This window comes from Alosa alosa, chromosome 7, assembly GCF_017589495.1.
Source record: "Alosa alosa isolate M-15738 ecotype Scorff River chromosome 7, AALO_Geno_1.1, whole genome shotgun sequence".
Classification (NCBI taxonomy): domain Eukaryota; kingdom Metazoa; phylum Chordata; class Actinopteri; order Clupeiformes; family Clupeidae; genus Alosa; species Alosa alosa.
Window position 1 is genome coordinate 6,904,261 of NC_063195.1, and position 22,736 is coordinate 6,926,996.

The 22,736-nt window shown below is 40.7% G+C and overlaps 1 protein-coding gene and 1 long non-coding RNA gene across 4 annotated transcripts in view; both read left to right on the forward strand.

Moving 5' to 3' along the window:
• LOC125297465 overlaps positions 1 to 2,611 on the forward strand; it is a 4,709-nt gene extending 2,098 nt beyond the window's left edge. Inside the window, exons 2-3 of the long non-coding RNA XR_007194056.1 lie at positions 1,498 to 1,501; positions 2,437 to 2,611. This is a non-coding gene — a long non-coding RNA (uncharacterized LOC125297465). The remainder of the gene's footprint in view (positions 1 to 1,497; positions 1,502 to 2,436) is intronic.
• Positions 1 to 22,736, forward strand: part of LOC125297365 (zinc finger protein 239-like) — a 58,129-nt gene that overhangs the window by 3,453 nt on the left and 31,940 nt on the right. Inside the window, exons 2-3 of one of the 3 annotated variants that reach the window (XM_048247702.1) lie at positions 14,198 to 14,530; positions 22,317 to 22,512. In XM_048247702.1, the coding sequence (XP_048103659.1) occupies positions 14,198 to 14,530; positions 22,317 to 22,510 (527 nt within the window). In that variant the 3' untranslated portion in view covers positions 22,511 to 22,512. Of the gene's footprint in view, positions 1 to 14,197; positions 14,531 to 17,598; positions 18,478 to 22,316; positions 22,513 to 22,736 lie in introns of those variants that run through there. The other 2 variants (XM_048247701.1, XM_048247703.1) reach the window with 2 other exon arrangements.

Consider the following 22,736-nt stretch of genomic DNA (forward strand, 5'->3'; position numbering starts at 1 on the left):
TAATACCAAGAAGATCAAGGAAACTTTGGAAGAGGGAAAACGGGGAAAGTTTGGCCAACATCAAAGACATGCAGAACAGCGCCAAGCCGAGAAGAGAAGTGGACTTGATTGAAAATGCAGCGAAGCTCCATGGCTTAACAACCTGTGGAGGTTTAAAACCTAACAGTGGCTCAGAAAGTCTTCTGCCATACCTGGACGCAAATTCATTGGCTTGGACACGCGGGGAGTGGAAAAAATGAGGGAACAGATTCATACAGGTCTGGTGGGCCCCAAAGTTCACAGCAACGCCAGGGACATCGTCAGGGTGTGCCACCTGTCGGCAAAACAACCTACAGAAATCAAACTGCCAACATTGAAAACACCTGCTCCCACCAGGGCCTTTTCAGAGTTCTTCAGATAGATTACATCACCCCTTCCAAAGTGCAAGGCTATCGCGACGTTCTGATTGTCCTGTGCAAGTTCTCCAGGGTGGATCCGGCGTTCCCTGCACGCATCCGAACTGCACTACTAACACTGCCAAAGTCCTCGCGGAAAGACATCATTCCACGCATCTGGATTGCGGAACAGATCTGCTCAGACAACGGAACACACACTTCACTGGAGCAGTCTGGCGCGAGGTGCGGCCAGCATGCTGAACAATGGTCCCTGAACTGCCCTTACCACCCAGAATCCTCTGGGCAGGTGGAGAGAGCCAACCGGGCCTTTGAAGGAGCTGACTGGCCAAGAAACATCAAGAAGGCATTCCTTGGGTTGTATTTTACCAACAGTCCTGTGTAGCATCGCGTGCTACAAGCAACAGGGACACAGGACTCAGCTTCCATTTGAGATCGTGACTGGCAGGCCTTTCTCCGCACCAGGCGATTGATCTGAGGAAAGCCGACATCCACCTGACATCAGATGCAATGCTGAACTACTGTGTGCAATTGACAGAAGCCCGGTCCAGACAGCGGCTAACCAAGTGAAAGAGGCCTGGGGAGACCCCCGGAAGGTGGGCACTCTCTAGTGCCAGGTCAGTGGGTGATGATTCACAAGCCCCAAAGGTTAGTGCTAGGCGAAATCTGATGGGTCATTATCAGATCTTATTGATAACACAGTGGCAGTAAAAGGTCCAGGGCAAAACAAAATGGATACCAGTTACTGCAAACTGGATTGATCCCCCGGAAACATGACCTTGAGCAGGGTCTGAGAATTATATCTGATTTCCGCCCGTCTTCTTTTTAGAAATAGGGTGTAGACCAGGAGGAAGATTCACGGAAGACTTTCATTTTGACATCCCAGAGTATGTAGCTGCCTTTAACAGTACTACAAATGGTTCCCCTGATGACATCTTTCCCAATCCTCCATGGGCCAGAGGGCCCCTACTAAGCTTAAATTGAGTTATGCCCCGTGGTGTGATCTGTTGGGTGGCCCGACCAAAAATGGACGGTCGGGTGGTAAGGTCAGAGCATTTGCCCATATGAAGTTCAGGTTGGACAGACTGAAGTTTCCATTGAACAGTCAGGTGAAGTGGTCCATATTCCTTCCCCCGATGATCGTGTTCCAGGTGGGGCCTTCCAGGGAAGTACAGTGCGTCACTAATGCACTAGCCCTGTCACGTGGTTCCATGTTAGGTGTGTGGACAGTATGCATATTCCTATCTTCCCCATAATTGGCAAGGCTCTTGTTATTTATCTTATGTTGTTCCAGCTGTGAGGATTGTGGGAGGGGAACATTGGTGGGTGAGTCAACATCCATACACCCCTAGGACTAAAGCGTGGCAGCTTTGGGGGTCCACAGTATTATTGCAACCCGACACAGAGATTCTTTGCGCTTTAATTCCAACTTATGGCCTAACTCCGTAGCTTGATGAGATTAGAGAATCTCTGGTACACATTGTTGATGTAGTAGCTAATGACACTGCGTGCTCTTTCAGACATTAACCAAGAACTGTATGCAGTAAGACAGGTTGCCCGCTAGAATAGACTCTGCCTGGGCGTGGTTTTGGCCAGTAAAGGAGGTGCTTGTGCTCTGATTGACAGTAATGCTGTACTTATGTGCCTGATTTCGACCGGTAATGTCTCCAATTACATCAAAGATATTCACGTCCGTGCAGCAGCTTAAGCGGGATAATGGTAGCTGGTCCCTGGGAGGGTGGTTGAGTAGCTGGGGTGGGCCCTGTTTGCTCAGATTGTCCAGTTCATTATGCCCCTGCTCATTCCCATCTTTGTCATCTACTTATCATTCCAAGTGAAGTTGTGTATCATTAAGCGTGCCACCACACCAATCAAGATTGGCCCCCTGTTAGAGTACCTCCTGCCCAGCCTCGGGATGTACCGAGGATGTGGGTTTGATTCCTTTCCTTTTTATTTTTTTTTATGTGTGAGACAATCCTGGAACCCGAAATCAGTTATTATGTTTTCTTTTAAGACACGGCACTTCCTCCTTTTGAAGTGCTAGAGAAGTAATCTTGTCTTGGTTTGTCCTCTGTTCTTTAGACCACATCAGACTCCTTTTATTTGTTTTTGTATGATCTATAAAAATCTGTGTTTTTTAATTGATCAAGAGGGGGGACTGTAGAAATCTGGGGTATTTCTGTATGTATTCTGATGTGTTCATCTGTGTTCATCTGTGTTACTTTTTGTGTGTAGTAGAGGCGTGGAGAGGTACATGCCATTGTTTGTGTCTGCACATAGGATTTACCATCAACAGGTCAGACTGCCATGTTCCTGGCCATAGTCATAGCATGAGCAGAATGAGATATCACCTTGTTATTCTGTTTCCAGGGCTAGTACTTTTCCTATCCTATGGCTGGTACCTCCTGGTACCTTCCCGTTGGCATGATTTACGTTGACATGATTTTTAGTATAACAGGCTTTGTCTCAGGCTTGGACTTGAGGGGCGGATCGAGGAAGCGACTTCGGGGGAGCATCTTATGCCAAGACACTCAACAGGAGCCCGCTTCTACTAACTACCACACCTGTTAGACTCTGTGCAGTTTTACTGTTTGAGACTTAGCCTGTGCTCAGTTAGTGAGAGTTGTACCATCTACAATAAATTCTTCTAATCCCGATCCTGATCCAGCCCGTCAAGCTTTATTGACCATCTTCGAGTACAGACATCAGAACTAAAACCACAACGCCAAAGCGTCCCCGGAATCAACATCTGTGATGAATAAGCTTCGCCGCAAGTAGTTCAGCAAATTTGGGTGGTACAGAAATACTTTTTTACAGAGCAGCAGTTCTGGCCATATCGGCTCTGGGTCATGATGTACTGCTTTAAATGCATTGCAGCTTTACTACCCAACAGAACAAGAAAAGAAAAGAAAAAAGGAACCAATGTGCTTATAATGTTGATTTCGATAGGCCCAGGCCTAGAGAAAAGACAGCTATGGTAACCTAACAATTAGGATTTGCTTTGCCTACACTGCTGTTTGGTTGTCCCCAAACTTTGAGACGATCCATACTTGCATTAACTGAATCTTATCAACCCGAACTCGTATGTTGGTGACAGAATGCAATGCCTAATAATCTCACTGCCTTCGGCATAACTGCTAACAGTGCGCCTAGGCCTACTGTTAAACACCTGAAAAATATTAAGCTGCTGTTTTCCTTTCATGACGAGCACAAGGCCCCACGCTTGAATGATTTATGACTGAATGGAGCGTTCGTTTTTAAAGAACTGCTTATCCGTGGTGGACAAAGTTAACATTAATCATCATCTTCTAATGTATCCTTATGTTGAGATGTCCATTCTCTCCACTGACCAAAAGGCGTTGATCTGGCGTCTTTTCTAAGTCATTTTTGGGCGTCAAATGTACTGTAAGTCACCTGGGCGTGCAGACTGTTACTCAGGCGGCGTCTTTTTCGGCGTCTATTGAAATCCATTTACCAGCGTCCACAATGCGTCCATTATAGGAGCTATTTCTAGTCAAATGTGGTCTTCATGGACATTTTTCGGCGTCATCTTTGTGGGCGTCTTTTTCGACGTCAAATTCAGACTCATTTTAGATATTGATTTTATACTGTACTGCTTATAGTTTCTATGCATAACTGTAGTCCTGTCCAGGCCTTTTTACTACTGCAGGTAAGCGGTAATTCCCCAGACTCACAAACACATGAGGCTCAAGAACAGTTTAGCTTTTATTGCACAGTTTCTAAAATTTACATAGAGGACTCACAGCAGCCCAGCTATAAACATTGCAGTCCCGTCGTAAGCACCCCAACTGGCAAGCAGAAAACAGATTAATAATGCAGGTAAATAAGTTATCTAGGTGAATATACATTCAAAAAACTGAGAGGGCACAGCGGTTCATAATTAAACCCACAAACAATGAGAATCAGATTACGCTACACCTTAAATTCAGTTCCAGCTCACTTAACGTCTTCTGTCCACTCTCGTTTACAGCTGGGCTGGCGAAGTCACGTAGACAACAGACACAACACATAAAGGAATGTCTGCTGGTCGGCTTCCCGCAAGCCAGAGTTTTAAAAGAATAGTCCACAGGACGCGCTCCGATGTAGCCGGTACTGCACTGTCGGCGCCAGGTCATCCACAAGTCCAAATCAGCGGATCCTTCCCTGAATGTACTTGGTTGTTCAGCAGAACTGATCAATGTTACATCTGGCGGTGTTCATTGGCACTTCCAGCATTCCCCCAGATCGCGTTGTTGCTCGGCTGATGTAAACCTGAGCTGCAACGGACAACAAACAGTTATGAGCCACCAGCCACTTTGTCTACCAACTTACTAACGCATAGCAAGTAGGGCTACAGAAATATAACTTCCCTTAACAGGGTACTTAGCTAGTAAGTCCAATACACAGCCACTCAAGGAGTCCATTAACCCAAATGTTAAAATACACAGCAGGTAACAGCAAAAACAGTGTAACATGAATAGCAATAAGCTGCACATACACCATGCATACACGACAGTCCCATTTCAGAAGGTGGCATGCTGTTCCAGTTAATTTTCCTATAGCTTTATTTGACTTTCTCACCAGCAGATGGTAACTGGAAATGCATACCAAGACATACATTTCCACTTCAAATCTGCTGCCGAGCCAAATGAAGCTTCAGTAAAATTAACTGGAACAGGTTCCTACCTTCTGGACACCTTACAGTCAGATTAACAATAAATCACAATCCAATCCCGACTGTTGTTTCCCCCATCTTTACTGTAAACATGACCAGATTATTGCAAACATGACCAGATTCACCTTTTAAGAAATAAAAACTAATTCTGGGCTTTTTTTTTTACACATATGCACTCAGCGTTCTCAGGGCAGCAGTCCTCACATCATGCGCCTGCAAACAGAGGGAACAGAGGGAGACTAAAATTAATAAGTTGCAAAACACACAGAACACAAAAAGACCATCACTGAAGCACTACTACTGAGGCGCAAGTCAGGTACATCAAACAAGGGGCAAATAAGGGAATGAAGAACATGAAGCCAAACACTACTTCACAACCTAAAGTGTATCATACCCCCAATTCCCCAAATGTATAATTGCCCCCATTCGCATCCACTACTACATTCATTTGTTTTACTGGTCCTCTTTTGTATTTAAATATCAACACTACATGCATATTAAATGTAAATCATGGAAATTATCTAACGTTAACGTTAACAACTCTCATCTGTGTCTGTAGAAGCTAAGTTGATATTAGCCTGCATGGAGACACTTTAAATAACAGTTAACTTTAGCCTGATATTTCATTCAAACTAAAACTACATTCACAATGACATCTTACACAGATGTATTTTTGGATATGATATTAACTACCATTCCAGACATCCAACATAATGGTAAAGTTAGCTATTGGAAAAGTTAACATTAACTCCGTCAACGTTAGCGATTCTTAGCTCGCTAACGTTAGCTAATTGCTAGCTAGTTCTAACATGACTTAGTTCGGTTTTGGTTAAAGGTCCAGTATGTAAGAAATAATGGAAAATAAACTGTAACCATTCAGAAAATGATCACCATATGTTGTAAGAAAACACGATGAATTGACGTAATGGCTTATTTGACAACATTACTCTAACCCGTAAAACCCATGAAAAAAATGTGTTACGGGGCGGAATCTCTTAGAATTTTCGTTTATGTTTTGAACGATTCATTCTAGAATAGCGTATTAATAATGGGCTAGCACGTCCTCCTATTTGGGTTGCCAAATTAGCAAAGGCCAACTGTCAACAGCTGTCAGTTGTAGTCATAAACGCCCTCTGAGAGAGGCAGGCAAATTTACAAAATTAAAACAAGAAACAAATTAAGTGGACGCCGGAGGAGCTTCCTGATATGGTGGCGTCTTAGTCAAACGAAGAATATCAAGTCTTAAGAGCTGGCCATATTTTTCCACAACAGGTAGCCTAGGCTAAACTTCATCTGAATCGCTGACTTCAGGTAAATATGTTACGTTGGTTAGAGAGGTATTTTTGTTTTCATTGTTTTCCTTAATGTGTAGCTGGGTCATGGTTGGAGAAAGCGTTAAAGCAGCTGCAGGTCAACTAACGTTAGCTAAGTCTTCATTACATCTGGCAAGCAGAAGAGGCTTGCGTCTGGTAGTCTTGAGAACGTTCACCAGTGTTTTGATTTTGGCCTACAGAACGTTCGGTAACAATCCTACAAATCGCACCTTTAACATTACACTTTGAAACCAATATATTTATAATAAATTCGCGTTTTCAATTGGGATATGCAGAAGTACTGTAATTCTTACCTTGGATATGATGATGGCAGAGTTTGGACAGCTCACACAAGCAGAAAAGTAATAGTTAAAGTTACTGGATTTGAAAACTTTGTCAGGGGTGGGAGGCAAGGGATGAACGTTAGAAATCGCCCCACAATGCTGTGCGGTTCAAGTGCAATTCAAATTGCTGTCAGAGGGTTAAAAGCAAGCGGCAACATTCTAATCTGAACAATGAAGCCTACCCGGAAGTTCGAAAAACTGCAATGCATCGAAAATCCGCTAGGGACTGGTCCCAAAAAGTGAGCAAATGTCCATAGACTCCCATGTTAAAATGTCCGTTTTCACAGCGTAAATACATGTTTTTAAAGCCTGGTCCCATGGACTTTTTATTGTACTTTTAGGTAGTTTCCCAGTGCCTGACAACCGCGAGGGGGGTGATTTTTTTCTAACTCATTAGTTTAGATCACATTTAGATATAAAATATATGAATAATTAAGGGCGTGGTCGGTTTGATTGGCTGACGCCGAGGCATACAGCAGCAGACGTTGCCAGCTGAGTGGAAACCCTGAAACTTTGGCGCCTCAGCCATGATTATACACAAAGTTACCACATCCTTTCTGAACATCTTTATTCAAAAAGCTGACATAAAATGGTTTGCTAAGCTATTAATTGAAGCCTAATAACCGACGCACAGAAGACTTTCCAGTTTTTCCAGGTAAGTGACATTCATTCCACTACTATTTCCACGTAGCACTAGATGTTAGCATTATTTAGCATCGAAAGTGGGCACTAACGTTAGGCTTCGTTAAGGCCATATCGCCTCAAATAAGTTAATGTCGAAAAATGATGACCGAATGGCAGAAGCACACACATACATTTAGTTAACTTGAATAAAGTTAACGTTAGTGAAAACCATTGTGCTCCCGTTATGAGTTAGCTTAACGTTGGTCATACTAGCCAGGTGTGAGTCAATGAACAGACAGCTCTAAAGTTAACGTTAGTTCACAAACATACTGGGGCAACAAAGCATGTTCTCGTCAAAAACCTTTTGTAAATACGCTCTGTGGGAATGCTTAGTCCATTGACAATTTATACAGTCTTTGGGTTGTCCGTTTAAGATAAAAAAACTTCAGCATTAAGCATTAAAAAGGCTTGTTGTCATTTAGCTGAGGCAAAATTGTGAACCGCTATGAACCATTGACCGTATACTTTGAACAGTGGTGGAGGAAGTACTGAACCTCAGTACTTAAGTAAAAGTACAAATACACAGAGAAATATTTACTTTAGTAAAAGTACCACAATGACAACCCTACTTAAGTAAAAGTAAAAAGTACCTGCTTTTAAATGTATTTTTAAGTATTAAAAGTAAAAATGATTTATTCTCTTAATATCTATATTCAAAAAAGGAAAATCAGTATGGGCTGTGGCATTTTAATTAAGCTAGTTTTAGGTTATACCCTCGACTAGATAGTTTTAAGTTAATGCAATTGTGCTTACCATCTGTAAATCCAGTTTACATTCTGACCTACAATTCTAGAGACTGTAATTCTGGTTATCTACTAGGGTGATCTGCTGAGTAATATCATTCAGCAAAACACGAGAGCCTGAAGTTTAAGGGGTAGACAAGGAAACGTCGGGTGGATCAGAATGCCAATTATGCTGATTGAACAGAAAAAGTTGCTGAGAAAGGTGTCTTTATGATTAAGTTCAGTTTCACTTGCGCAGATATTTCCTAATCTGGAAAATGTTACGTTTTTCCGGCCACCGGTTCATTAATAGTCTACCATTCATTTGTGCGCAAATGATCAGGCGTCATGACAGAAGCATGGGCATAGCCTGTAACCCAGCTGATCCGCGGATAGCAATCTCATCGGAGAGGAGGCCCTAACGCTGCAGATAACAGACAGAGAAAGGCACAGAACACAGTTGCATGTACAGTGTAGCCATGGGTCTGGTGAATATAGCCTACCAATGCAGATGGCTACAAGCTCACGCTTTGCCTGGTCTAGACTAGAAGCTTATGTTTTCTAAGAATGCACGTGGCGCTCCAGAATCTTTGGTAGCAACCCCCGTAAAACAAAGCGTGTTTGTCAGAGAGAAAAAAACTGATCATAAAATGTATCGTAAAAGGAACCATGGTGTTGTAGAAATGTAGCTGAGTAAAAGTACAGATAATTACTGTAAAATGTAACAGTAAAAGTCAAAAGTATGCACTATAGATTTTACTTAAGTAAAAGTACAAATATGTGGAAATTTTACTTATACAGTAACGAAAGTATTTGTACTTGCCGTTACATTCCACCACTGACTTTGAACATCGTTACCATATACTGAACAAACATGAATGCATTTCAGACATTTAGAGTGGCCTTTTATTTTGAGCAGTTCAGGGCACATCTGTGCAATAACTATCAAAATAATTTATCATTAGCATCTTTTGATAAGTCACACACGGAAAGTAGTTGCATTATGCCTTCAAATCAGCAGGTTTTGGTTGGATACAGATTGCATAATTAAACAATATGGCACCAGTGGCTGGCTATTGTTTGACTGGACCTTGGCCTAACTGTTAATAACTACCTCAATAGGGTGTAGATATGAGCTTACACTGTTTCACTGAAAACACAAAAATACAAGAAATATTTATTCTACATTACTTTAAATACACCACATTTGTTTTGCTTATTGCCCGCATAAACAGGGCATGTGCAATAGTTGAATACGCTGGTCCTGTCCCCATTCAGCTAAGTGTTCTGTGAGTTTGTTGTTCATTATAAATATTGGGAGTGAGTCTGCAATCTTACTTCGTTGTTGTCATATATTGCCTCCACAGTCTATGATTGCCACATAAAAAATGTTTTTTAGCTTAATTTGTGAGCACTTGTTCATAGTTTACAGTAAGTTCAAGGATGTGACATATACCAATATTTCTGTTTTTCAGATCTGGAACATTTTGAAATCCTACCAGATGGGGCAGAAGTCATTGAGCAGTGGCAGCTTCTGATTTCAAGGACTTTGTTCACCTTTATTTACAGCATTTGCATCTGTGTCTTTAAAGTGATCTAATATGTATTGACTATGTACTAGCTTAGTACATATTAGTTTTTGTTATTTTAGTTTCACAAATTCAGTGGTTACCTGTAATGCTCAAGATATACAAGTAAAAATCACCTTTACTTCTGCATCTGGGTCTTCTATTCAACCTACTGACTGAAGCTGACGGATTTGTATAAATGTTTTTGAAAGCACAGGCAAATTGGTTTTGGCATGAGTTTTTAATGTAATTCACAGTTCAGAAAAAAGTTCCATAAACATTTCCAAGTGCAAGTTCAGTGCCATCAACAGTAAGTTTGCTTTTCTGATATTTAAAGAACAGAAATGGGTTTGGCATAAGTAAAGGGTAGGTGTAACAGTCCATCAATAGACATAAAGTGAAATGTACTGTATAGTCTCAATGGGTTCAATATCACCACACCCCAGCCAAAACCACTTCACCTGGACCTCTAGTCCCAGGTTAGAGCCCATGGACCTCCTTGCCTCCTCCCCATGGCTTAACTGCCAAAATAGAAAGGTAAACTTTTCATTAGTACCTATATATCTTAGAAGATAATACAATAATGCAAACCAACACTACTTGTTGTAATCAACAAAAGTACAGTTATTGTACAATGCTGTAGTGCGATTTGAAATGGTCTTCAGTGACAAACTACACTAATATTGGCATTGTTATGCCAAACACCGACACTGTAACTGGATTTAACGCTTTGATAATAGCCTGACAAGAAGGGGGAAATAAGGCAAGCTAACCAACATGAACGCTGGATCGAAATGGCCACCGATGAGAAATTTCAATGTCATCTTAGACCAAGCTACCACTGACAACTTTAGAGCAATATAGCCATTTCAAAGCGTGATATTAAGAGTTAATCAAAAATGAATTCATAATGTACAAGTTAACTAATGCCCTACTACGATTTTGTTATCAATTCACACCACACGTTGACAGAATACAGCGAAGCTGGCTGATGTTATCGTAAATTAATTAACGTTACAATGATGGCTGCCACTGAGGATATGAGGATGCTAACGTTAATCACAAAAACAATAAAGGCAAAGATATTTTTTGTCAGTATGAGTTGCTGAACCTGTAACGCTTAAACTGCTAAATTACTTCCACGCTATTTTACCGTAACTTCAGCAAGGGAGGGATAGCTAACGTTAGTTTATTTTACCTAGAAGCTAGAATCTGCAAACTCAGCATTTTTAGAGTGTACGAGGCCTATTACTACTACTACTAATAATAATGATCACATTCATCATGTTGGTAAGAACAATGTTGGTATTTTACATTTATTTTGTATTACTACTAGCCTACTGCTACTAGGATATTACTACTAATAATAATAATAAATTACTTAAATCATGTTAATTCCCTGCACCTGTTTTAGACATCCAAAAAAGTGACCTACACCGACGTCCAAATGTTCAACTACATATTGACGTACAAATGGGGTCATTATTAGATTAGATTAGATTAGTTTGCACGTCGTTCTAAAGTTCAGAATTGGTCATGGACCGACGGATGCAATATAGACATCATCTCAACGTCCATACGACATCCAATGTTTAGTGGGTCTTTGCCCTAGGCTATCATTTGTGCGCGAAGCATGTTTCAATTAAGACAGTACACAAGCTTATTTTATTGTTGTAATATTGAACGATTGCATGAATAAATTTACGCACAGTACATTGTATGCGCCAAGGCAAGGCAACTCTTCTCTTCAATTTCCTTCCAAATTAAGTTTTATTGTCTGAAGACATCTATCGCAAGAATTTAACATTCTAACAGCAACAGCAAAGCAAATGCAAGCTAACCAAAGTGCAGTCGGTTCTCCGCCATGGTTTTTGAAATCACACACCTGCTGTATCTAAAGGCCCAAGCACATAAGGCCTACGACTATCACTCTACCCCCTGTTGCACGCCACAATTTAATTTACTATAGCTGATCCTGCCTCCTGGCTCCCCAAAATGCCGAGATCATGTGAACAGATCAGCAGGCCGGCAAATTTCACCTCGCTTTCAGACACAAAAAAGACGTTCCCTCTTCCATAAATTTAGCGTGATCTCTGTGTGAAAAGGCCTTCTGTCTCTTACCTGGGAAGACTCCAAACTCTCTTCTTTTGTCGACCTCTTGTAAAGACCCTTATCTCTGTGGTCTCCCTCTTGCATTTTAAAACGACATGTTTCTTTCTCTCTCTAGATTCATGAAGAAGTTAGTTTGGAGTGGTTGTGCTGTGCACATGTAGGTATGGGGCAGCCGTGGCCTACTGGTTAGCGCTTCGGACTTGTAACTGGAGGGTTTGCCGGTACGAACACCGACCAGTAGGAACAGCTGAAGTGCCCTTGAGCAAGGCACCTAACCCCTCACTCCTCCCCGAGCGCCGCTGTAGCAGGCAGCTCACTGCGCCGGGATGAGTGTGTGCTTCACCTCACTGTGTGCTGAGTGTGTTTCATTAATTCACGGATTGGGATAAATGCAGAGACCAAATTTCCCTCACGGGATCAAACGAGTATATATATACTTATATATATATATACTTAAAAACGTACCCACTAGAAAGGTACAGAATTTGTATTATTAAAAAAAACACATTATGTGCCAACATGCATTACACATTATCTGTTCATATTACACGATGTGTTTTAACATTGTGTAATATGAACAGATACAGTATGCCATCCATAGCTACAGGCATTGTATTGAAATACAAGGTTAAACCTTACACAAAAATACACAAAAATGTGCTGGAAAAATGGTTTGTTGTACACTCTTAATAATATGAACAGAAATATTTTACAGACCATGGTTTTGGGATACATTCTTGATATAGACAAGGTTTGAACAACAACCGGTTCAGCAACAACCTTATCTGATTTGACACAGAATGACCCAGGGGGTAAAAATTGCAGTGAGTGTAAGTGCAGTATTGCAACTTCATGTAATGTAGTTTAAAGCCCCCCTGTGTAAGAAATTATCCTATTTAGTGGTTAGGAATTATATAGCAACCAACCTCTCAAGCGCTGCCTCGTTTAGAACTACGGGAGCCGTCACACATCAAAACTGACACTAGTTGTGGACTCCTAGCATGTCGAAGCATAAACTTGTCTCTGAAAGCGTAACTCGCCAAAATGCATCCTAGGGTGTTTTTGTGAATGTACAGTACACGAGTCAAACTTTCGTTTAAAAGCACAATTACATCTAAAGCGCCACTTTTAAGCTTTGTCCGTGTTGTCATTTTTGGGTCAAATGGAGTTTTGAATGGGAACTATTTTTTGGTACATGATCGCGTCAAAATCTCTATTTTTAAAACACTAAGAAGGCTCGACACAACATGAAACTTTGATCGAAGTATCATCAGTGTCTCTTCACATGAACTCGAGCATTGAGAACATTGTTCGTGTACACAGCGTTTACTAAAAGAAAGGTTTTGAACAACTCACTCGGGTTTTCTGCTCACCGCCATCATGCCAGTTGTCCAAAACCTTTCTTTTTAGTAAACTGTGTACACAAACAATGTTCTCACCTTTAACATTACACAAAGGTCCACCGGACCATTTCTGTACCTTAGAGCAGTGGTTCAACTGGTCTGGCTTTGGGACCTACAATTTCCCACGTTCATCAAGTCGATATATGGTGAGCTACATGTTAAGACACGCAAACATGTTGATGTTTGCCATTACATTTATGAAGTCTGCAACTCCTGAAGACATTTCAAAGTAGGCTACTCGACAGGTTTATCTGACAGGGGTGCTTGGTTTCCATGTGACATTTTAATTTTGATGATTTCATGCTTCCATGTGCCAGCAATTCACTGCACACCACACAATGGGTTTTCTATCCCATTTTGTCCTCAATTTAAGTGAATCCATATCCTACTTCAAATAATATTCAGGGTCGTAGCCTACTTTTGTTTACCGCTAAAATGATGTCTAACATGACCTGTCACAAACATTGTCTATCTATGTCCAAGACTATACAAATAAAGTTTTTCAAAATAAAGTTCAAATATTAGATGATGTAACATTTTAAATTAGTGATTAGCTCCGCGACCCACCCAGAATGTCAGTCAGTATGGACGTGTTTTCACGTAGATCTACAGCAAAACGCCTTTTGAAGGCATCAACGTAAATGTCTAGTGGTACTTGTCTTTCCATTACTGAGTTGTGGGTGCAGCACACTGACTCCAATATTGTATCATCTTAATAACCGTCTTAGTCAGATCAGATCTAAACAAACACCATATTAAAAGATATCATGTGAGGGGCCCCGAACTTGCTTGAGGCAAGCAACCTGAAAAGTCTCACTAACAGTAGCCTGGTTAAGCCGACTTCTTCTTGAGTCTAGGCTAGACATTAAAGTTAACTCATGTAGCCTATATTCAGAGCTCAATTATTCATGTAACAATTAATTAGTTGTTTTTTAAGTATTTACATAAAAAGGCAATCTGTTTTTTTCTTACTGTAACCTGTAGATAACCTCCGATGGGATCAACCTTGGTCTGCTGGGAACATGGATCTTGGACTGCCGCTGAGGCCTAACGGCAGCGTTTGCGTGACTGAAAACCTGAGGGTGGTGGTGAAAGAAGAAAATGTAAACGAGGAGGAATATGATCATGTGATCGTTTCATTTCATGATGAGGAAGATAAGCCTGTTGCAGAGCTTCACTGTAAAACTGAAACGGACATTCAAACAGACGTCGCAGAGTCATACAGCGGCCCTACCTACAGTGAAACACTACAGACAGCCGCGGAGATTGAAATGAAGAAAGAAGATGATGCGCAGGATAACGATTCTCTGGTGCAAAGTAAGTCCTTTCAGAATATCATGTGTTAATCAGCGATTCTCTGGTGAAAAGTAAGTCCTTTCAGAATATCATGCGTTAATCAGCGATTCTCTGGTGCAAAGTAAGTCCTTTCAGAATATCATGTGTTAATCAGCGATTCTCTGGTGAAAAGTAAGTCCTTTCAGAATATCAGCGAGGTGTTTGGAAAATTTTTGAGGAAGCAAAGTGAGATGTACTGTATTTAATTGCAGCACAACATAATTGCAGCCTAACCTAGCCTACAGCCCATGTAAATCTGGATGAGGGACACTTGTGACAGAATCATATGCACGCTGTCTCGCTCTCTCCCTCTCGCACACATTGCGTACTGGAGGACGTCCTCCACACAACTGCATACTCGGCCACTATGCGTACTGTAGGCCTACCCAGGGACGGATTAAACAAATATGGGCCCCCCTCCCCCTGACCCCGACGTGCAGCCAGCGCTTCTCTCTTTGCTGTCGCTGTGCAGGCTGGTGCACAACTGCAGGGCCCGTTTTCTGTCTGACTCGGGTGACGTGAACATTGGCTACCTGCATGATAAGGTTTTCACTTCACTGCTGCTTGACACTACCTTGCATGGAGACATATTTCAGGTTAACAGTGGAGATGTTAGCAAAACTATAGCGTTTGGTAAATGGAGATGCAGATCATCTCCCTAATTAATTTCTTTGCGCAACAGCCCACATTATGCGCTCACTCCAGCGAGATGAGTGAAATAAGTGTAGGCCTATCTGTCATCGGTATCGCCATAGGCTATTTGCTACGATATAAGCTACTTTTAGGCCTACAACAAGTTGCGATTTATTAAGCTATCCAATCGCTATGCTGTTTTCATGAACATTGCAGGAATCCACTTCATTCACCTACCCACGAGAGGGTCAGTTTCACTTTCGCAAACACGCATACACATTGAATGAGCACTCATAGCCTACCACTTCCACCTAATGTTATGCCTCTATATTTTATGAACTAAGAAGTATTTATTGATCAGGAAAACATTTAGTTTATTTTTCTTTCGGTCCGCGGTTCCATAACACCATTCAGTTGTGCCGCAAATTAAAAGACAGAAGCACCGGGCATAATCTAGACTAAATTCATTGCATATTTTTTTTTAAATCCGAGGGCTGAGGGCCCCTGTGCACGTGCACACTTGGCACAAGCCATGATCCGTCCCTGGGCCTACCGTAGGCTAAGGAGCATGTAAGAATGTAACACGTAATGTCACTGCAATGTAGGCTAATAACGCAGCTTCGTGGGCGGGGGAAATGGTTGAGCACTGCTCTCCCATGCCCACATCCACGGCTGAAGTGCCCTTGAGCAAGGCACCTAACCCCTCACTGCTCCCCGAGCGCCATTGTAGCAGGCATCCTACTGCGTCGGGATGAGTGTGTGCTTCACCTCATTGTGTGTTCAATGTGTGCTGAGTGTCTTTCACTAATTCACGGATTGGGATAAATGCAGAGACCAAATTTCCCTCACGGGATCAAAAGAGTAAATATACTTATACTTTACTTATACCATGTTTTCATTCAGGGAAATCAATGTTTCTTGGGGTTTGATGAGAAGTAACATCAGAGCAGGTGCTGCCTGCAAGCCACTTTGCCCAAGTTGCTGTGCTTCACTGGATTGTGAACTTGTACCAGTGTGGTATGAAATTGGGTTAGCCTTTTCACCATCTCCCCAAGAGAGTTAGATAAGTGTCTCCTTGCATGCATTGTCTTCGCTTGGCTTAGTGAAGGGAATCTCTCGTCGAAGCACTACTACTAAGCCATTGTAAGCTGTTACATACTAGGGCTGTCAATCTTCTTCCATAATCCAATTCGAATTTCATTCATTATTATTTTTAATAATCAAATTATATTTGAATATTTAATGCTCAATATTAATATTTATGATGCATCTCTATACACTGTATAGTGAATACTTATGCAACCGGAAATCTTTCAGACCCTTTCAAGTTTTCCACATTTTGTTATGCTTCAGACTCATCTTAAAATGGATTCAATTCATATTTTTTCTCATTAATCTACATACAATACTCCAACACTCCACAAAGTGGTCACTATGAATGAGATCCAGAGTTCCTTAAAGAGGATGAGAGAAGCATAAAGAAGGACAAACATCAGTGCATCACTCTACCAATTAGGCCTTTCTGGTAGAGTGGACAGATAGAAGCCATTTTCTGCCGGAGTTTTCCCAAAAAGCACCTCAACTACTCTCAGACCATGAGAAGTAAAATCATCTGGTCTGATGAAAGGAAGACTGAACTGTTTGGCCTCAATTCCAAACGGTATGTATGAAAGAAACCAGGCACTGAGCTGCACTGATGTTTGTCCTTCTTAAAGCTTCTCTCATCCTCTCAAAGGAACTCTGGATCTCATTCATAGTGACCATTGGGTCTTTGGTTACCTGTCTGACTAAGGCCCTTCATCCTCAGTTTGGCTGAGCGGCCAGATCTAGGAAGACTGTTGGTTGTTCCAAAGGCTAAAACCAGTAGGGAGGTGTGTAGCTATCCCCTGCCCCCTCCTCCTCCTTCTAACCTCTGTGCGTGAGACCTTTTCAGCAGGAAGCACACGCTCCTGTACAGAATATAGGTCCACGGCCCTCACTCTCGGTCCTCTGCATTAAGATAACATATGGAATGTTAAAAAGGAAGTCTTGTGGGGCCAACTATGATGCTGATAATGGAACTCTCTTGAAAGGGTCTATACTGAATAGATAGTTAGCCTACAATAACAAGGCTACCTAAGCATTAACGAACATGTTGATGTCATCAAGGCCATAGCCTACTCAATGCTTGATGGCTATATGTTTTCTCCCGGACAACTACATGTGAAATCAACCGATTTCCGGTTGTAACCGGCTAACGTATACTCTGCATTGGGGGTTGTAAATTACCGGATATACAGTAGAACATCTGTCTATCATTCTAAATGCATGCGGGTACTCTTCCAGGTGTATCAGAACACCCATATATAATTCTCTCATTCTAAGTCTCTATGGTAACTCTTCATTGTAATTCTAAGTCTCTATGGTAACTCTTCCAGGTGCATTAGAACACCCACACATAATGCAACACCAGTTCCATGGACAGAATGATCAACTCAACCTGCAACTGAATGAAGGACCATACTACTGCACCATCTGCAGCAAGAGTTTCACAGCTCAGAGAGATTACGAGAAACACCAGCAGACACACACTCTTAGAATTAAGTCAAAGCAGGCGACAGCCAAAAAGTCTCATCAATGTACCCACTGTGGAAAAAGTTTTACTTGCAAGTCAAATCTTAAACAGCACGTGCTAATACACACTGGAGAGAAGTCTAATAAATGTGCCCAGTGTGAAAAAGCCTTTTCAGCATCCTCAAAACTTAAAAGACACATGCTTACACATACTGGAGAGAAGCCTCATAAATGTAACCAGTGTGGAAAAGGTTTCTCCCTTCTTCTAACTCTTAAAACCCATATGCTAACACACACTGGAGAGAAGCCTCATACGTGTGCCCAGTGTGGGAGAAGTTTTTCACAAGTTTCAAACCTTAAATCCCATATGCAAACACATACTCTACAGAAACCTCATACATGTGCCCAGTGTGGAAAAGCATTTGCAAGACCCTCACAACTTAAACTTCACATTCTAATACACACTGGAGAGAACCCTCATAAATGTGCCCAGTGTGAAAAAGCATTTTCAACATCCTCAGAACTTAAAAGACACATGCTTACACACACTAGAGAGAAGCCACATAAATGTGACCAGTGTGGAAAAGGTTTCTCACTATTTTCAAATCTTAAAAGACATCTGGTAATACACACTAGAGAGAAGCCTCATAAATGTGCATAGTGTGGAAAAGCCTTTTCAACATCCCCAGAACTTAATTGCCACATACTTACGCATACTGGAGAGAAGCCTCATAAATGTGTTGAGTGTGGAAAAGGTTTCTCAGTATTTTCAAATCTTAAAGGAACCGTATGTAGGATTTTGGCCAAAACTGGAACTACAATCACTTTCAAAATACTGTAGAGCGGTGTACACCGCAGATGTGGTAACTAGAGCAGAGCTGGCAACCCATATGCCGAAACACTACTGACTTTGTGATTACTAGATAGGTGGAGGGTGGCGGATCAAGCTAAAACACAAATATGTAAACATCAACATCAGTTGAGGGCTGCAACTTCACTTTTTTAAATGATGATATCCTGGCTGGACTACTATTGTCAGTGATATAAGTATTTGAAATTAGCATGATTTCCTAATGTCTAGTGACAAATCAGGGCCATTTTATGATTAATTGAATTACATTTCTTACATACGGTTCCTTTAAAAGACATCTGGCAATACACACTGAAGAGAACCCTCATAAATGTGTCCAGTGTGGAAAAGTCTTTTCAACATCCCCAAAACTTAAACGCCACATGCTTAAACACACTGGAGAGAAGCCTCATACATTTGTCCAGTGTGAAAAAGCTTTTTAACATCCCCAGAACTTAAACGCCACATGCTTACACACACTGGAGATAAGCCTCATAAATGTGTCCAGTGTGGAAAAGCGTTTTTAACATCCCCAGAACTTAAACGCCACATGCTTACACACACTGGAGATAAGCCTCATAAATGTGTCCAGTGTGAAAAATGTTTTTTACACATTTCAACTCTTAAAACACACATGCTATTGTACACTGCACATAAGCCTGAAACATGTGCCCAGTGTGGAAAAGTGTTTAAGTTATCCACATATCTTAAATGCCACATGCTTACAGCATACTGGCAAAACCCGTATTAATGTGCCCAGTGTGGAATGACTTTTACAATACCCTCACAACTTTAACTTCACATGCTTACACACACTGGAGAGAAGCGTTATAAATGTGCCCAGTGTGGAAAAGCTTGTACAACATCCTCACAACTTAAACTTCACATGTTGTTACACATGGGAGGGAAGCCTTTTATATGTGCCCAGTGTGGGAAAGCTTTTAATTTCCACTTAAAACTTAAATATGTGTATATGTATGTATCTCCAATTCTAGGGAGTTTTCACTGAAGGAAACTAAGATAAGATATTTATGTCCGTACATATATGTTTGCAAATTTCTAAGCCATAGAGCATCCCGCCATCAAGGTTCTTATAGTGCCATATTTCAGACAATCCCATCTACACAAATATGAAAAGATATTTCTACTGGCATGCTTCCTGTTGACCGGAATGCAAAAACATGAAAATATTAATGCTCATAACACAAATAATATTTCCCAGATATATGTGTAGCCTAGACTGTCCTGATGAAAAGGTTTATTAAATGAAAGCATGTATAGCAGGCCCCTTACAATGACCAAGATAAGTGCTTATAAGTAAAGGTAGTAAAATAAATTCCACTAAAAGTAGTGTAGGCCTCCAAGGGGTTAATTTCACATTGTTGGAAAACATTTGCAAGAAATAAACAAGAGAAAAAAAATATTGTTTGTGGAAAAAATTTAAAATGTACGTAAAAGTTATATATTTTTTACATAACATGTATGTAAATATGTTAAGTAATGTACACTAATGTAATCTTTTGTTATTAAAATTTATGTTACTTGTGTTGGGTCAACGGGTGTTGAAGCCTTACTGTGGAAATAAAAATGTCATAAAGTTATAAAAGCTACCTGTCATACAATTTTTGTCCAATGAAAATGACCAAAAAATTGTAACCCCACCTACTTTAACCCTTAATATCTTTAAGCTCATATTCTGTAAATACCTTAAGTATAAATGGGTCCATTTAAATAAATGGGTCTTGAATTTCCCCTGGGGATCAATAAAGAATCTATCTATCTAAAGGACTGTGTTACATATTGGCGATCCGCACCTTACAGTAGAAATCCTATAGATCTCCATTTCTCGAGGTCACCTAGTTGGTGGTGTGAAAAAACAGTCCCCATGTTCATGCCCCCCGATGTGTAGCGCTGTAGCTGCCTGGCTGCTTTAACCAATTGTTTTGTTATTATTCGACAGTACAGAAATATCAAGTATGCTGCTCATGACGAAATTAACTGAGGTGAACTTCTCCCCAATGTGGAATGTATTATAATCAGGGCTCCGAACCGGTTCAAGGAACGAAAACGAAAACCGAAAACAAACAGAATTTTACGAGGAGCGGAAACGGAAACGAAAACAAAATGGTCTTCAACTGTTCCGGAACAGAAACGTTATTCTGAAATCCACAAAACCGGTTAATAACGTTTTTTTTTTCGTTCTCTATATATTTTATAAAATTTCACAAAAGCATATCCTAAGTGATCTACTCGTTTGATTGTAGGCGAACAGCCTAATAATTAGATTTCTGCAGTTTGAAAAAAAAAAAAAAAAAAAAACGAATAAATATGGGTTTGGTCCAAATGTGTATATTTTGTCTTGCTGTTGTAATGTAACCTATCCGTCTGCCACTTCGGATCTTAGGCCAGCTCGTAGCGTAGGCTACTGAAACTGATTTGGAAATTGTTTGTAGCCTATGTAATAGCCTATTTTGCCTGTCCACGCCTTGTCGTTTTAAAGTTGGGATTTGAAATGTTTGCGCAATTATAGCCTATTCTATGTAGAAGAGTTAAACGGGAAATTTGAGATAGGCCTTGTCAGTAACAGACAGGTTCGTTTATAAACAGGGTTGGAATTATAGCGCAAGCATTTGAAGATCTCCATATGGATAAAACTTAGGCTACAACCAGGTAAGGAGTTTAGCACGTATCCAGAAATATTTTTGATAAGAAATTATTTATAGTCATAGGTTAGGCCTACAGTAAGTCTGTAGGCTATGGGATGGATAGCCCATCTGAATGTTTTTGGATGCCGCCTGTGATTTATTATTTTTGGGCATAGCTACGGTATAGGCTAAATCAAGGGGACATAATGAGTACGTCTATTCTAAGGTAAAGTCCACAAAAATAGACTTCATAGGCCCGCCAAACACTGCCGGAACTTTAAGAACGAACGATATTTTGCGTTCTGAACCGGTTCAGGACCGATATGTTGGTGGCGGAACACAAGAACGAAAACGTTAAACATAAGCCTATCTGAACCGTTCGGAACGGAACGTTTGAAAAATAATTTCGTTTTCAAGCCCTGATTATAATAATAATAATAATAATAATAAGAGGTTACATTTAATGGTTTGATTTGTGTTTTTGGTAACATGCCACGCTGGATCAGGGCAGTGCATGATGAAAATGGTGTGTGCGTGCATGCGTGGTGCGGAATCTGCATATTGTGTATCTGTAGATTTCTATATGTTTATGTGGGTGTATCTCAGCACCTTGACCACCTGGATTTCCCTTCTTGGGGATAGTAAAGTTCACTTTGGCTTAAACTTTGGTAGGTAAGTTAAAATTAGCGTTAATTCACACATCTTTCTCCTTACCGCCACTCTCTTGTCTTGTAATGCCCAAGTCATAGTTAGCTGCTATATTTGTTGACAATATAATGACATAGGTGAGCATTTGTTTTCAATTATGTTTGTTTTTTATTTTATTTCCTCATTAGGAAATATTGAATTTCTAAATCCATTCGCTTACTTTTCTAAGTGTATCAGAAAACTCACATTTCAAATTTAAACCATCTGTCTCTGATTCTAACTCTCATGGTAACTCTTCCTTGTAATGTCTAAGTCATAACTAGTGATTAAACTTCTGCATTTGAATTGTATTTTAAGTTAGATATTTCCTCATCAGTACTTAATTACTTAATGTGGAACATCTATTTGTTATTTTAAGTCTCTATGGTGACTCTTCTAGGTTTACCAGAACACTCACAACAACAGAAGACCCATGGACAGAATGATGAACTCAACCTACAACAGAAAGGAAGTCTCCACCACTGTACCATCTGCAGGAAGAGTTTCACGGTCCTGAGAGAACTCGAGAAACACCAGCAAACACACACCATTAGTGTTAATCAAAAGCAGGACACAGACAAAAAAGGCTCATAAATGTGCCAACTGTGGAAAAACATTTAAATATGTTTCAACTCTTAAAATCCATATGCTAATTCACAATGGAAAGAGACTTCATCTTTGTGCCCAGTGTGGAAAAGGTTTTTCACTTATTCACCATCTTCAAGTCCACATGCTCACACACACAGGAGAGAAACCTCATAAATGTGCCCATTGTGGAAAAGGTTTTCCACGAAATCACCAACTTAAAAGTCCACGTTCG